Source organism: Chiloscyllium plagiosum, unplaced genomic scaffold, assembly GCF_037043375.1.
Source record: "Chiloscyllium plagiosum isolate Xiang-an unplaced genomic scaffold, Cpla_swu_hap1 HiC_scaffold_4, whole genome shotgun sequence".
NCBI lineage: Eukaryota > Metazoa > Chordata > Chondrichthyes > Orectolobiformes > Hemiscylliidae > Chiloscyllium > Chiloscyllium plagiosum.
This window is the reverse complement of record NW_028270142.1, coordinates 38,204,433-38,222,180: the sequence shown is the minus strand read 5'-3', so window position 1 is coordinate 38,222,180 and position 17,748 is coordinate 38,204,433. Positions and strand designations below refer to the sequence as shown.

The 17,748-nt window shown below is 39.8% G+C and overlaps 1 protein-coding gene across 2 annotated transcripts in view; it reads left to right on the top strand.

The window, feature by feature from the left end:
- The first annotated feature begins 131 nt into the window (after nucleotides 1-131).
- kbtbd2 (kelch repeat and BTB (POZ) domain containing 2) overlaps nucleotides 132-17,748 on the top strand; it is a 28,850-nt gene continuing 11,233 nt past the window's right edge. Inside the window, exons 1-2 of one of the 2 annotated variants that reach the window (XM_043688808.2) lie at nucleotides 132-287; nucleotides 11,749-12,246. In XM_043688808.2, coding sequence (XP_043544743.2) covers nucleotides 12,077-12,246 — 170 coding nt within the window. In that variant the 5' untranslated portion in view covers nucleotides 132-287; nucleotides 11,749-12,076. Of the gene's footprint in view, nucleotides 288-1,844; nucleotides 1,938-11,748; nucleotides 12,247-17,748 lie in introns of those variants that run through there. The other variant, XM_087986166.1, reaches the window with a different exon arrangement.

Here is a 17,748-nt window from a genome sequence, read left to right as displayed (position 1 = left end):
CACCAGGCGGCTCAGCGCTGCTCCCGCGTGTGCGCGGGCCCAGTCCGGGCGCCGGCAACGGGGCCGCGCACGCCGCGGCGTTATGACGCAGGCTGCAGGGAGGGGGGGCCTGTGATGGCGGCGAGGCCGCGGATTTCGGTGCCGGTTTTTGTGCACGGACTGAGCGCGAGCGCGGAGCCTGCCGCCAATACCTATCGCTGGCAGTGAAATCTTCATGGGGGTCGCTGAGGGGAAGGGGAGGCGGGGAAAAAAAATCATCCCAAGTTTGCGGTTTCTTTCGTACTAAGGTAGGCGAGTGGGCCAGGTTAGCGCGAAGCTGGGGCGCACGGGGGGTGGGAGGGTGTGCGGCCTGTCACCAGATGCTTGGCGCTCAAAACCGCCAGGGCCCGCGGAGGTGGTTCCGAGTGGAGGCCGGGGGGGTTGTGGGGGTGGTGAGGGTCCGCGTTGTCGGCTCTGAGCCGGGCCGGCGTGAGGCTGCGGGCCAGGCCGCTCCGCTCCGCTCCTTTCCCCGCCAGGAAGGAAGTTGTGTTGCAGCCATTTGCCGCATCTCTGAAGCGGGGGCGGGGGGAGGAATCTTCCCTGAACGGCCCGAGGACGGAAACTGGGTCGCGAGAGAGTAATTCTGCCGGCGGGACAAACTGCAAACTCATTGACATCTGGAGCCGGGACCTCCGCAAGGACGCGGCACCGTTTCTGTGATTTGGGGCGATTGCAAGTGGTTCACTGGTTTAAACTAAACTACGCGGCGTTAAGTCCGCCAGGCGAATGCACTTGAAAATTACTGACTGTAATCTAACAAGTAAAGATGAATCATGCTCCGCATGGTCATCCTTAAGGAAAAGGGAGTTCTTAATTATCTGTGAGCCTTTGCTGTGTTTTATGCTGCGGGCCAGTTTGGAAGCAGTGGTTTTGGCGGAAGTCTGCCTAAATAAACTCGAGCTTTGCAAGTCTTGTGAAGTCGAGTTCGTGGTGGGTTTAGAAACGTGTACGGGTTGTTGAAACGGTTGGGCAAGAAGTGATGAAACCTAATAATAGGAAAATGTACGGTGAGATATTTTTGATGGGAAGAATGGAGACAGAGACAAAATTAAAGAACTTAATTCTAAAGTGGGTGGCTATAGGTGCAGAGTGATCTGTCGGTATGTGTGCACTAGTTGACCAATATGGTAGAGCAGGTTGAAAACGTGACGAATGAGGCACAGAGGATCTGGGTTTTATAGACATAAAGTACAAACCTATGTACGTACATGTGAACATTCAGAGGTGGGGTCGATGTTTTTTTGAGCTTGCCTCCCCATTTGATAGGATCAAAACTTATCTGATTATGATCTCAACTATACTTCCTAGTCTACCTTGGATACACTTTATCTCCATTGACAATCAATGGGTTCTGAAGAGGAAGAAATGCTGAACAAGAGGTCAAAAAAAATTCGAAAGAAATATGATCATAGAAAGCATGCATAAATCAGTCCATTGCTTGAATAACACTTCTAGAAGGGAAACTGCTCGGTTACATAGCTTTAAGACCTGGCCAGGGTGGCAGAGCTGGTGGGCATACTATTGAAGGAAAGAAACTGGAATTCTATTTGAGGAAGATCAGAACCAAGACGGGCAAATGAGTGTAATATTCTAAGAAAAATGTGATTAATAAACCGTTTTTCACCCCTCAAAGATCTACCTAATGTAATCTTTAAAAAAATTATTGAGCCCTGTTTCTGTTGCATTTTGGGGAGAAAGATTCCATTGACTAACTGCTCTTTAAGAATGAATCTTGTCCTTCTTGTCTAAAATGATTTTTTTTTACACTGCCCCTGTTGCTTCTCTCCCCAAAAAGGGAAAGCATCTCAGCATCCACTCTATCCAGACGCTTCAGGAAGTTTCAATAAGATCAGTTCTCATTCTTCTAAATTCCAGTTGGTATAACCTTTCTTCATAAGGTAAATCTTGCATCGTAGGAATGCGTTTAATGAATCTTCTCTCGACTGCATTTAATGTGTCAAATTTGGAGACCAATACTGTGGACACTACTCCAATTGTAGTTATACCAAAACCCTATTGAGACATTAACCATATCTACTTTTATATTTCAGTCCCCTCACGATGAATGCCTAAATTGCAGTTACTTTCTTAATTACCTTCTGTTCCTGTATATTTGATTCACCTAGCAGGATGCCAGATCCATTTGACTATTTGTATTAAATGGAATTCACCCTCTGTTTAACATGGACATTTTGTTCATATTGGCAGGATGAACATAGTTGTTTTTCCCATATTGTACAGCATCAGCCCAAAAAATAACTATCTACATCCTTCTACCAACTCTTGACAACTTCCTTTCCTACATATCCTAGTGTCATTGATAAATTTAGATGCTCCACGTTTGACTTCTTCATATAAGCCATTGTATATTACAAAACATTCTCTTTTGCCAGCAACATCTACATCCTGTGGACAAGGCCAACATTTGTTGCTCATCCTTCATTGCCCTTAAATTGAATGGCATTGCTTAACAGGGAAGAACTCTGACAAGCTAGGGAAGTGATTGTTGGGTCTCTTGCTGAGATATTTGTATCATTAATAGTCAGGGGTGAAGTGCAGGAAGACTGGGGGTAAGCTAACATCGTGCCATTATTTAAGAAAGGTGGTAAGGAAAAGCCAGGGAACTGTAGACTATGAACCTTATGTTGGTGGGCAAATAGTTGGAGAGAATCCTGAGGGACAGATGTATATGTATTTGGAAAGGCAAGGGCTGATTATGGATAATCAGCTTGGCTTTGTGAGTGGGAAATCAAGTCTTACTAACTTGATTGAGTTTTTTGAAGAAGTAACAAAGAGGATTGATGAGGGCAGAGCCATGGACTTGATCTTTATGGACTTCAGTAAGGTATTTGACAAGGTTCCTCTGGTAGATTGGTTAGCAAGGTTAGATCACATGGAATCCAGGGAGAGCTAGCCATTTGGATACAGAACTGGCCTGAAAATAGGAGAGGGTGGTAGTGGAAAGTTGCTTTTCAGACTGGAGGCCTGTTACCAGCAGTATCCACAAGGATCAGTGCTGGTCCACTGCTTTTTGTCATTTATATAAATGATTTGGATGTGAACATAAGAGGTAATGTTAGTAAGTTTGCAGATGATACCAAAGTTGGAGGTGTAGTGGACAGCGAAGAAGGTTACCACAGTGTACAGTGGGATCTTGATCAGATAGGCCAATGGGCTGAGGAGTGGTAGATGGAATTTAATTTAGATAAATGTGAGGTTCTGCATTTTGAGAAGGCAAATCAAGGCAGGGCATATACACTTAATGGTAAGGTCCTGGAGAGTGTTGCTAAACAAAGAGCGCACATTCATAGTTCCTTGAAAGTGGAGTTGCAGGTATATAGGATAGTGCAGAAGACATTTGGTGTGCTTTTCTTTATTGGTCAGTGCATTGAGTCCAGGTGTTGGGAAGTCATATTGTGGCTATCCAGGGTATTGGTTAGGCCACTTTTGGAATTTTCTGTGCAATTCTGGTTTTGCTGCTGTGGGAAAGATGTTGTGACACTTGAAATGGTTCAGAAAAGATTTACAAAGATGTTGCTAAGGTTGAAGGGTTTGAGCTCTAGGGAGAGGCTGAATAGGGCTTGGCCTGTTTTCCCTTGAGTGATGAAGGCTGAGGGGTGACCTTAGGTTTATAAAATCATGAGGAGCATGGATGGGATTAATTGGTGAGGTCTTTTCCCTGGGGTGGGGGGAGTCAAAGCTTAAGGGGAGAAATTTTAAGAGGGACCTGAGGGGCATCTTTTTCACGCAGAGGGTGGTGCATGTATGGAGTGAGCTGCCAGAGGAAGTTGTGGAGGCTGATACAATTTCAACATTTAAAAGACGTCTGGATGGGTATATGAATAGGGAGGGTTTAGAGGGATATGGGCCAAATGCTGGCAAATAGGACTAGGTTAATTTAGGTTGGCATGGACAAAATGAACCAAAGGGTCTTTTTCTGTGCTGTTCATCTCCATGACCTTATAATAGCCATTTGAGTCTCATGTAGTATACAAGTTAAGGATGGCAGATATTCTTCCTAAAAGGACAGTAGTGAACCAGATGGATTTTTACAACAATTGATAGTTTCACGGTTCCTTTACTAGGACTAGATTTCATAATTATTAACTGAATCACTGGATTACTAATTCCAGTGAGAACTGGTGTGACCAGTTGTTCTGGTACACACTCCACTGGTTAGAACTTGCCTAGTCTCTACTTCCTGTTAACTAGCTAATCAATTCTTTATCATGCTAATATGTTATCCCTTACTTCAGGAGCTCTTATTTTGTATAGTGTTGTTCCCCTTCACCAAATCCTTTGGAAATTATGCACACCATATCTACAAGTTCCCTTTTATCTACCTTGCCTACTAATTGCTGAAAGAACTGTAGTAAATTAATTAAATAACTTGGCTTTCACAAAGTCACATTGATTCTTCTCACTCCCATTATGATTTTCCAGATATCCTGCTGTCACCTCAATGTATTCCAGTAATATCCAGTGATATTGTGATCTTTTATATTAACTGGACAGTTTCTTGTTTTCTATATCTCCCACATATTGAATAATAGTATTAGATTAGAACATAGCTGAATAGTCTATTCCTGCTTATTTCTTGTTATTTACTGATTTGTAGGTCCTCTTCCAGAATTTGAAGAATTTAGAAGAATTATGACTAATGCCTCTACTATTTCAGCAGCCATTTTAAAAAAAAATCTCTTAAAATGGAAAGTATCAGCTCCTGGGGATCTGTCAGCCTTTAGGTCTAATTGTTTTCCCAGTGCCTCTTTCCTGGTAATGGTAATTGTTTTAAGTATCTCCTTCCCTTTCACCTCATGATTTTCAAGTATCTTTAAGAATTTTTCTAAGTCTTTTATATTGAAGACAGGCACAAATGCTTCTGCCATTTCCTTGTTTTCCATTAATTAGTCCCAAGCTTCTGTCTCTAGAGGACCAATGCTGGCTTTACTTTTTTTTTCCTTTAAATATTTGCAGAAACTCTCACTATCATTTTTCATATTTCAAATTTGCTTTGTGACATATTCAGTTTTCTTCTTTTAAGTCATCCTTTTATTCTTACACTCTGTCCAGATCTGCCTTGTGCAGCCTTTCTTTCGATTTAAGGAAAGCAATAAGATGACAGAGCAGGGTGGTGATTTTGGTAATGATAATCAGAATGGCAGGAAGAAACAAAATGTACAACCTTAGGCGCACCAGCAGATATGAACAGAGATTGAAAAATGGTAAAAAGACAGCTTTTAGAGTCTAAATCAGTAGAAATAAATATGATTTGATAGCCATTGCGGTGATGGATGCAGGTTAATCAAGGCTGTGACCTGAATATTGAAGGGCATTTGGCATTTTCTTTTGGAATAACAGTAAATTAGGAAAAGTTGCTCATTTTGATAATGGAAGATCTGTAACATGTATCTGTCTAGGTTCTATAACCCCTAGATTTGCAGGGCAAAAATGTTGACAATCTCAATTTCAGTGAGTTCCTGATTTTGGATTTCCACAACCCTGCGAGGTCATTATACCATATAGCCTAGAACTATATTTTGAACTGTAATCAGATAAAAGCTAAGTAATGTGAATGCTAGAGATCTGAAATAAAAAAAGTAACTCTGCTGGAGAAATTCAGTAGGACTTGCAGCATCTGATGAGAGAGAGCTAACATTTCAAGTCCAATATGACTCTTACTTGGAACTGAAGGTGGCTAGAAAATAGTGTTTTTTATTTTGTTGACAAAGAGAGAAGAGAGCATGTGGAATTGAAGTTGAGGGTACCCAAAACAAAATATAAAGGAAGTGCTAATAATAGTTGGTTTGCCCCTCAGACCTTCATAGTTTCCCTGGCTTCTGATTGAAGTTGGTATTGATCAAACGTTTTAAAAAAAAAGCTTTTGGTTGTTCTTTCCTAAAGATTCCTTTGCAAATTTATTAGTTGATTTGTTTTTGTTGCACTGTATTTAGACTTAAAATGTGACTTTCCGTCATAGACCATAACATTAACTCTGTTTCCTCTCTTTGCTACCTGATTGTCCAGCATCTGAGGGTTTTTGCTTATGTCTGAGTTTTAAAAATCATATTTTAGATCTAAAGCAATGTAGCTCAGTGAGTACAAAGTGTTAGGTAAATGGGATTTGGTGCAAGTAAGAACATTGCAGCATTGTTTTAGATGGCGTCTAGTTTATGAAGAGTAGTATGTAGAGTGAAGTAAAAATAAAGTTAACAGCATGAATGAAGAATTCAGCAGCAGATGAACTGAGGTAAGGACAAGTCAGAAGATAGTGTAGAGATGGACATAAGCAATTTTGGTAATGGCACAGGTATGTAATTGGAATCAACTATTCAAACTTAGGTTCAGCTGTTGACCTGGAGAGTTTGGCGGGGGGGGGGAGGATAGGGAATCCAGAGCTAAACAGTCTTGTTTAGAGCTAGGACTGAAGACAACACATTCTTTCTAATTAAATGTAGGGGAATATCTCTGCTTTTCAGCACTGGACGTCAGGTAAGACATCCGATCACTTCACAGGTTGGAAGTTTCTTTGATAGTAGAACAACGAGCAATTTTCCAATCCGAGGGAATTCAAGAAAACTATGACTAATGTGTCAACAGTTTCCTTACCTGGTTTTAATACTCTGGGATGGAAATCTCAGCCCTGGAAATTTGTCCAACCTTAATTCTGTTATCTTTGCCGTTTCATTGTGTTTTGGTCATCGAATCTAATTGGTAACCCCAGTTTTCTTTGTATTCTTGGTTATTTATCCTCATCTGAAGCTATTTAGTAAGTTTATTACTTCCTGATTTCCACTTAACACCTGCATTTCTTGTTAAGGAGCCTTTAATACTATCAGCAGCATTTTAAAAATATATTCTTAAAAATCTTTAGTGCTTGCCTTGTAGCACTAAATATTCCTTTGCTATTCTTTGTCAATCAGTGGGATCACCACTGCTCCTTGCCTACTCTTAAGTTTAGGCTCGGTTCACGACTTGTCCCATTCCCCTGAAACATTAATTTGAATTAAATCATGTTAGTCGCTTTTAACTCCGCATTCTCTTACTATGACATTATTGACTAATTCAGGCCCATTGCTCACCATTAAATTGGAAATGGGCTGTTTGGTGATGATTTTCCAAAAACTTGTTGAGTCAATCTCTGAAAATTTGAACTATTTCATCATAATGGTTAGCACTAAATTGTGCTCTGCTCTCTGGATGGTAGTTTTGCCGGAATTGACATTTCCTTCCTATTATGAGTAAAATAAATCTCTTAAAATTGATCTTCAAAACAAAGGAAGAAGTTAATGAAGGTTACTTACTTTTAAGTTTACAGCATTTTTTAGTTTGTTGTCCATGGCTGATCATTGGTACTTCCACCAATTTTTTAAAAAAAGTACTTGCATAAAAGTACAGGAAAAGAAAAGCAAAACTGATTTTTTTTTTTATCAAAACCTTTGTAATTATGGCTGCATTACTGGGTCATTCTGAACAACCGGAGTTCTAGACAGAGCAGTACTTTAAAGAGTGAAGTATGTGACATAAAGATTGGATCAGTATGTGCAAGTATCAGCATTTTTATGCTCGTTCTTCTATCAACATTTTTAGGGGGTTTTGTAATCAGTTTCTGGAATTTTATCTGTATATGAGGGATAAGCTTGTATTGCTCCTTTCCATAGCTTTATTGTGGAATGGTAACTTTTGTAGGGTGCTGTTCTTCTGGTTCTTTGGCTTTGATGTTTGAATTTGGGTTCTTATAGTTAGTGAATGTTTGATTCATGCTGGAACTAGTTGGTTGGAGTGGTAGCACATTTATTTGATATTTAATTAACTGCTTTTTGGACAATGTGCAATCATGTAGGATTGGAGATAGTGTGCTTTAAGAAACACAAATATTCAAATTTCTTATTCTCTTCTAACAGAATTGTCATTTCAATTTTCAGTTTCTAAGATTTGAATGTTGACAGATCTTGGTGTTCTGATTTAGTGTTTCACTGTTAAGAACATACCAATTCAAATCTGCAGACTCTCAGAATATTGTAAAAAAAAAAAAGAGACAAATTTGTCAGTCCCAAGCTCCCAGAAGGTATCTGTACTTGGTATCTGTATATCTGGAATTTAGGGCTACAATGTCATTTGAAGTTTTCAAAAGCTGTTCCCTCATGTTCCTCCTTCAAAACAATGGATTTCTTTACTCACCATTCAAGCCTTACTTATTTTCACTGATCCCAGTCAATCACTTTCAATATGTGAATCGCTACCTCTTGTCTTTTGCAGGGCTTTCATTTGAACTAATTAAAATCATATTTCTTTAATGTCTTTGCAGTTCTTTGTTGCTTAGACGATTCATCACACTATCATCTCAAATGGAAGTCGTAAATTTCCTCTTACTGTAGCTACAACAAAGAAGTTGGGCTTTCGTTTTTTTTCAGTCATTCAGAGTATGGGCTTCACTGTCTGGGCTAGTATTCATTACCTGACCATTTTTGTCCATGGAAAGGTGGTGGTGAGCTGCAGCCTGTTTGGTGCACCCACATGAGTATTAGGGAGAAAGTTATAAAAGTTCGACCCAGCAACAGTGAAGGAATGGTAGTTATAATTCCAAGTCAGGATGGTGAATGGCTTAGAGAGGAAGTTGGTTGTGGTCTTCCCATGTATCTGCTACCTATGTCCTTCTACACTGTAATGACTGAGAGTTGGGAAAATGCTGTCTAAGGAGCCTTGATGAATTTTGCTAGGTCTTTTGATGGTACACCTGGTCAAATGTGACTTTGATGTTGAGGAATTCTGTCCCCAATTCATGAATACTGTCCATGCGAGATACTTCCATTGCCCTCTTCCACAGAATGTGAGAAGCTGCCATTGAAATCTGTTTGGAGTATCAGGTGTGACATGTAAGTTGGAAGGCCTGAAAAACTGATTGCTTGATTCAGTGTTGGCCTTATGAGCCAAGAATGATCTCCACCAGAGATTTCCCTCCCCTTTAATGCTTACTTTAATCCTGATTCTTTTTATTTAAATAAGTGCCTCATACGTAAGTGGAATGTTTATGTTGTTAAATATCTGGCTGTCAGCTCAGTGATAATGGAGATAAATTTAATTCGTTCTATCGACAACAGTTTTGGACTAGTCTGACTTTGTCATATTTGTCCCTTTCTGTCTTGTCATGCTGAACATTGTCCACCCAGACCTTGGCTTTTGCTGATATAGCTGGGTGAAATACATTCGAGCTGTCTCCCTCCATTCTGGAAGGGCCTGAACTATCTCAGTTGTGTTTATGGGATTTTCTTTCTTGCAAAAAAAAAGTTCTACAATTGGGATTCTTTGTATCCTGGACTGTCTTTGTATTACTGTCATGAAGTTTGGCTCTGGTATATTTACACCAATCTTTGCTCGTTGAAAGACTTAGATCTTATAACACAATCAAATTAGCCGTTGCCTAATTATCTCTCAACTTCACTTTTTAAAAAATAGTCTTGACTCCTTACATTAGGCAGGAAATGTTCTAAAATCATAAGATGAAGTGGTGAGACATCACCTATAGGTTATGTGAAGTGTGATAAATGTGCATCTCAATTCTGAGGTGTTTGTTTCTGGTTGGGCGTGTGGCTCGATTTGACTGGTTCCTTAGTGCCCTCGGAAACTGTGAGCTTAGTCTGTGAAGCTTTGACAGTAAGTATCTGACTTCTAGAAAACCTGCCATGAAAATACCAGGTGACCCTGCGGAAGATAGGGGTACTGTATCTCTGACAAAAAATATGGATTTTTTTTGCATGCTGTGAAATTTTTAAGATTTCCTTCATTATAATTGAGTGCTGATAGCCTTATCATTTACCCTTGGTGAAAATTCCAAGCCATGTCTTTTGGGCTGGGATTACCAATTGTGCCAGTGTTTGAATGTGGTTTCTCCGAAAAATTAAATTATAGCGAATAGCTTTCTGGCAGACAGTATACTTCCATAGAACAAAGCTGTATGCTCCTTGGATGCTGCCTAAACTACTGTGCTCTTCCAGCACCACTAATCCAGAAAATAGAAATTAATATTGCTAATTGGTGGGAATGTATAACTCATTTGTAGTTTGTCATTATCTGCTGAGTATATTCTTTGAAGCAGTCACACTTTCTTAGCTTCAAAATTCTAATGTCTATGATTGCTTTGACTATGTCCTTTTTCTCTAAAATGGTTACTATTTTGATACAGAAATGAACTATATGTAGAGGAACAATTCTATTGAATTGTTACATTGCTCCTTACAAAGATGATGCATCTGACTGAGAGCATTTACGTTGAGCCTGTCATGTCTCCCAACATATTTCATGTCTGTAGAATTGGCTAAACAGCTGAATATTCTCTAAACTATCAATCACATCAAATGCCAAAATTCAGTTGAGTTTCAGTTGAGGTTATATTTAGAGAGAATTTGACATTTATATTATGCCTTTTACTTTCTTTGATTGTCCTTGGCTTTGATGGAGTCGATTAAATGGAGTTAAAATTTGGGTGGGCTGAGGTGCTGAATGGCCCCTTTCTATTCTAATTTCCCGTGTTCAAATATGTTCCAAGATTCAAAGTGTGTATTAACGTTGCATCTTTTAGTGAGGGGCAGAAAAGGTCAATGAAATGATGGGTTTAGCATGATAACATGTTGGAGAATAAATGGCAATTCTAGCTCTGCAAACCTTTGGGTTACTGAAGTCTGATTTCTCCTTCTGTTGTGCGAAGACAGATTTAATTTGCTAATGTATTGGATTCTTGCTTAAAATCAAAATTTGTTAAATAACATGACCATTCATTCACTGCCTTGATTTTTCCAATGAGATGTGTACCTAGGGCAGGTTTAACTTAGAAAACATTTCTCAGCAAGTCATCTAATTTTTGCAATGATGCTTGTTCAAATTTTGAAAAATTGCTTGACTTTCCAAATAAAAATATATGATAAAGCTTTGTCTTGAGTTGTTATAATAAGCAGAAAAGGAATTCTTTCAAATTACTAAGCCAAAGTAATTGGTTCTTGGTCATCTATTTTGTAATATGCACTAACTTCAATGATAAGGATTTAAAATAAATTATTGTAATTGGTGCAGTTTCACAACAATTAGAATATTTTTGTACATGGACAAAATATCTGTTGAATGTGGCAGGAAAAATTATTTTTAAAATGTGTTTACCTAATTCTAAATTATACTTGGGTACAGCCAGATGTACACCATATTCCTGCTTGTCCTAGGAGCACTAGTAATGTGGTTCTGTTATTCTGGCAAACTGCAATGAAGTGCCTGTAATTTTACATTGGTTTTGGAGAAAGCTTGATTTTGAGTGCTAATAAACACATTTTTAAGTTTGTTTATTTGCCATGAATTGCATTAGCGTTGAAAAATAGTTTTCAATTTATCCTGCAAGACCAAAAATGAGCAGCCATGAGCTCTCGAATACATTTTTGATAATGTGTATTGAAAATTTACAGTGTAGGCAAATGACCATAAGATTCTGAAAATTATTTAATCAACCTGTTGCAATGTCATGACACACGGCAAGTTCAGGTAACATTTGCTTCCTGGTGCAGAAGTAGGGACACTGCCACTATGCCACAAGATCTCTCAAGTCTCTTTGTACTCAAAACTCCAATTAACACAGACTACCTTTGTGAAAACAAATAATATGTAACTAATAACAAAGGCAAACACTATATAATTTAGTGTCTAATCTTTTTTCTGTTTTTATTCCAGCACTGATTCTGTCCAACAACAGGATTGCTAGTGTGTCCACCAAATCTACTCTACCTCAAAGTTAGTCATGTACTGTGACACAACTTGTATCAACGGAAATGCTGCAGCTTACAAAAATAAATCATCTGGAATGGAAGTGTGATATGATTGTATGGAATGACCCCGAGCTATTTCAAAGTGGAATATTTTGAAGTCGAGTCTATTAGGGTTTTCCAGCTTTCAACATTAGCATATAAATCGTTCACCATTTGTCATTTTAACAACAAATTACAAGTCTCAAGATAGAGTTTTCAAACTGGGTGAAGATATTCATTAATGGAATGCAATCATGTCCAATAAGGAAGACAAGCAGATCAATACTGAATATGCTGTATCTTTGTTGGAGCAGCTTAAATGTTTCTATGACCAGCAGCTGTTGACTGATATAGTTTTAATTGCAGAGAGCACTGAATTTCCGTGTCATAAGATGGTTCTTGCTACATGTAGCTCCTATTTCAGGTAAATTGCAGTCGTCTTATTTTCTTAACTGCTATATTTGAATATTGTTATTTCACTTTTGGAGATTTCTAAATGTTTTCCAGATAAATTTGAAATGAGTTTTACTTAACCATTCAACTTCCTCTTTACATAATGTTGAGTTTTCTGATCTTTAGCTTCTGAACACTGAAATTTAAAAACTTATTTTTGGAGATCAATCCTGGATTAATTTCAATTGATGCAAACAGTCAGCTGCTTTAAAACAAAAACCTGAGTTGAAATGGCTGCTTGATAAAACCTACATAAAACAAAATAAACCTATAATTTGTATCTGTCCTATCATAACCATACTTAATGGTCATATACAGGCATGTCTTAAATTTTAGAGATCAGAATTGGCATGGGTTATATCCATGTAAGTTTGAAGCATCACAAGCAGGATCATGTTTATCTTTAGAAAGAAAGAGAAATGAAAATGTCACCATAAATTGCTCAACACCTGTTCAGGATCAAAAGATCTACTGCAAAAAGTGCTGTGGATGCTGGAGATCTGAAATAAAGACAGAAAATGCTTGAGAAACTAGTTAATATTTCAGATTCAATATGACTATTCCAAAGAAGATCACCTTGAGTTTCTTAAACTTTCTTTTTCTTTAATTATTGAAGAAGCTACTTCTTTGAACTTCTGCACTTAATGTTGTAAAACTACTTGTCTAATTCAAGTTGGAAATAAATGGACCATTTGATTTCCCTTCCATCCCTTCTTCCAAACGTTCTCAGGGATGTAGTACCAAAATACAGTTCTCTGAGCTGGCTGTCAGGTTTCTTCCTTAATTCTGTGTAAGGGAATATCCTGGAAGTTTGGAAAATATTGTGCAGAATATTAATTCTACAAATTTACAACTACACTTACAAAGCTTTTTTGAAATTTTTCAATGAGTTTTTAGTTATGAACTTATCTTCCCCATTTTCCTTGCATTTTAAACAAAGTTAATGCCAGTGCCTGCATTACTGATAGCTAGGCAATCCATCAGAAATTAAACTGAGACTTGGATCCCAATGTTTAGTTTCATGATATTTTTAGTTTGCCTAACATGTAACAGAGACAGATGCTCCAAGGCCCAGTGGCATTATGAGCCTTTTTGATTTGACAGAAGGAGATCATTAGTATAATGTGGGTGTGTGGTGTTACACTTATTCTCTGCAACATGCAAAATGGTCAATCTATCCATCAATTTCTTGAAAATATTTTGTTCTCTACTTTTACTACCACTAAACCTGCATATGATTTTAAAAAAATATATTAATTTGAAGTGGGTGTTGCTGGCCATCTTTTATTGCCTGTCCTTTCCCTTGAGAGGATGGGGAGCTAGTTCCTTGAACCATTGCTGTCCATTTGGTGTAGCTATATTCACAATGCCATTAGGAAGGGAGTTCCACGATTTTGACTCCGTGACACTGAAGGAACATGGTTGCATTTCCAAGTCAGGAAGATGAGTGGCTTGGAGGCAACTTGCAGGTAGTAATGTTCCCATGTATCTGCTGCCCTTGTTCTTCCAGATGGTCATAGTTATAGAGATATAAGCACGGAAACAGACTCTTCGGTCCAACCCGTCCGTGCTGACCAGTTATCGCAACATAATCTAGTCCCACTTGTCAGCACTTGGCTCGGAGCCCTCCAAATCTTTCTTATTCATTACACCTATCCAGATGTCTTTTGAATGTTGCAATTGTACTGGCCTCCACCATTTCCTCTGGCAGCTCATTCCGTACTTTTGTCGATACTCTGACCAGTAAAGGAAAGCATACCAAGTGTCGCCTTCACTATCCTATCTACCAGTGACTCTACCATCAAGGAGCTTTGAACCTGCATTCCAAAGTCTCTTTGTTCAGCAACACTCCCTAGGAACTTGCCATTAAATGTACAAGTCCTGCTAAGACTTACTTTTCCAAAATGCAGCCCTTCGCATTTATCTAAATTAAACTCCATCTGCCACTCCTCAGTCCAATGGCCCATTTGATCAAGATCCCATTGTAATCTGAGGTAACCTTCTTCGCTGTACACTGCACCTCCGATTTTGATTTCATCTGCAAACCTACTATCTATACCTCATGCTCACATCCAAATCATTTATATAAATGACAAAAAGTAAATCCTTGTGGCACTCCATTGGTCACAGGCCTCCAGTCTGAAAACAACCCTCCACCACTACCCTCTGTCTTCTCCCTTCGAGCCAGTTCAGTATCCAAATGGCTAGTTCTCCCTGTATTCCATGAGATCTAACCTTGCTAACTAGTCTCCCGTAGGGAACCTTGTCGAACACCTTACTGAAGTCTATATAGGTCACGTCTACCGCTCTGCCCTGATCGATCCTTCACTTGCGTATTCAGAAAACTCAATCAAGTTTGTGAGACATGATTTCCCATGAACAAAGCCATGTTGACTATCCCTAATCAATCCTTGCCTTTCGTACATCCTGTCCCTCAGGGTTCCGTCCAACAACTTGCCCACCAAGGTCAGGCTCACTGGTCCATAGTTCCCTGGTTTGTCCTTAGCACCTTTCTGAAAAAGTGGCAGCACATTAGCCAACCTCTAGTCTTCTGGCACCTCACCTGTGACTATCGATGATATAAATATCTCAGTAAGAGGCCCAGCAATCACCTCCCTAGCTTCCCACAGAGTTCTAGGGTACATCCAATCAGGTCCTGGGGATTTATCCACTTTTATTTGTTTCAAGACATCCAGCACTTCCTCATCTGTAATATGGACAGTTTTAAAGATGTCATAATCTATTTCCTGACTTTATCTCTTCCATGTCCTTCTCCACAGTAAATACTGATGCAAAATACTCGTTTAGTATCTCTTCCATCTCCTGCGGCTCTACACAAGAGCCACCTTGCTGATCTTTGCGGGGCTTTATTCTCTCCTGAGTTACCCTTTTGTCCTTAATGTATTTGTAAAAACCTTTTGGATTCTCCTTAACCCTATTTTCCAAAACTATCTCTTGTCCCCTTTTTGCCCTCCTGTTTTCCCTCTTAAGTATACTCCGACTGCCTTTATACTCTTCTAAGGATTCATTCGATCTATCTTGTCTCTACCTGACATAGAGTCATACTCATAGAGATGTACAGCATGGAAACAAACCCTTCCGTCCAACCCGTCCATGCCGACCCAATCTAGTCCCACCTGCCAGCACGCGGCCCATATCCCTCCAAACCCTTCCTATTCATATATTCATCCAAATGCCTCTTAAATGTTGCAATTGTACCAGCCTCCACCACTTCCTGTGGCAGCTCATTCCATACATATTCCACCCTCTGCATGAAAAAATTGCCCCTTAGGTCTCTTTTAATTCTTTCCCCACTCACCCTAAACCTATGCCCTCTAGTTCTGGACTCCCTGACCATAGGAAAAAGACTTTGTCTATTTACCCTATCCATGCCCCTCATAATTTTGTAAACCTCTATAAGGTCACTTCTCCGCCTCCGACACTCCAGGGAAAGCAGCTCGAGCCTGATCTGCCTCTCCCTGTAGCTCAAATGCTCCAACCCTGGCAACATCCTTGTAAATCTTTTCTGAACCCTTTCAAGTTTCACAACATCTTTCCGATAGGAAGGAGACCAGAATTGCACGCAATATTCCAACAGTAGCCCAACCAATGTCCTGTACGGCCAGAACATGACCTCCCAACTCTTGTACTCGATACTCTGATCAATAACGGAAAGCATACCAAACGCCGCCTTCACTATCCTATCTACCCGTAACTCCACTTTCAAGGTGCTATGAACCTGCAATCCAAGGTCTCTTTGTTCAGCAACACTCCCTAGGACCTTACCATTAAGTGTATAAGTCATGCTAAGATTTGCTTTTCCAAAATGCAGCACCTCGCATTTATCTCAATTAAACTCTATGTGCCAGTTCTCAGCCCATTGGCCCATCTGGTCCAGATCCTGTCATAATCTGAGGTAACCCTCTTCGCTGTCCACTACACCTCTAATTTTGGTGTCATCTGCAAACTTACTAACTATACCTCCTTATGCTCGCATCCAAATCATTTCTGTAAATGACAAAAAGTAGAGGGCCTAGCACCGATCCTTATGGCACTCCACTGGTCACAGGCCTCCAGTCTGTAAAACAACCCTCCACCACCACAAAGGATCAGTTAGACTCAAAACATCAGCTGTTTTCTCTCCTTACAGATGCTGCCAGACTTGCTGAGATTTTCCCACATTTTGTCTTTTTTGGCTCCCCCACCACCCTCTGTCTTCTACCTTTTAAGCCAGTTCTGTATCCAAATGGCCACTTCTCTCTGTATTCCGTGAGATCTAACCTTGCTAACCTGTCTCCATGAGGAACCTTGTCGAATGCCTTAATGAAGTCCATATAGATCACGTGTTGCTCTACCCTCATCAATCCTCTTTGTTACTTCAAAAAACTCAATCAAGTTTGTGAGACATGATTTCCCACGCACAAAGCCATGTTGACTGTCCCTAATCAGTCCTTGCCTTTCCAAATACATGTACATCCTGTCCCTCAGGATTCCCTCCAACAACTTGCCCACCACCGTGGTCAGGCTCACTGGTCTATAGTTCCCTGGCTTGTCTTTACCGCCCTTCTTAAACAGTGGCACCACGTTTGCCAACCTCCAGTCTTCCGGCACCTCACCTGTGACTATCTATGATACAAATATCTCAGCAAGAGACCCAGCAATCACTTTTGTAGCTTCCCACAGAGTTCTCGGTTACACCTGATCAGGTCCTGGGAATTTATCCATCTTTACCCGTTTCAAGACATCCAGCACTTCCTCCTTTGTAATCTGGACGTGTTGCAAGATGTCGCCATCTATTTCCCTACATGCTTCCTTTTTCGTAACCAAACCCTCAATTTCTCTAGTCATCCAGCATTCCCTGCACCTACCAGCCTTTCCTTTCACCCTAACAGGAATATACTGTCTCTGGACTCTCGTTATCTCATTTCTGAAGTCTTCCCATTTTCTAGCCGTCCCTTTACCTGCGAACATCTGCCCCCAATCGGCTTTTGAAAGTTCTTGCCTAATACCATCAAAATTAGCCTTCCTCCAATTTAGAACTTCAACTTTTAGATCTGTTCTATCCTTTTCCATCAGTATTTTAAAATTAATAGAAGTTTGGTCGCTGGCCCTAAAGTGCCCTCCCAATGATACCTCAGTTACCTGCCATGTCTTATTTCCCAAGAGTATGTTAAGTTTTGCACCTTCTGCAGTAGGTACATCCACAAATTGATTCAGAAAATTTTCATGTACACACTTAACAAATTCCTCTCCATCTAAACCCTTAAGTATGGCAGTCCTAATCTATGTTTAGAAAGTTAAAGCCCTCTGCCATAGCGACCTGATTCTTCTTACAGATAACTGAGATCTCCATACAAATTTGTTTTTCAATTTCCTGCTGACTATTAGGGCCATGGATTTTGAAATTGCTGTCTATGGAGCCATGGTGAATTTCTGCAGTGCATCTTGTTGATGGCGTACACTGCTGCTACTC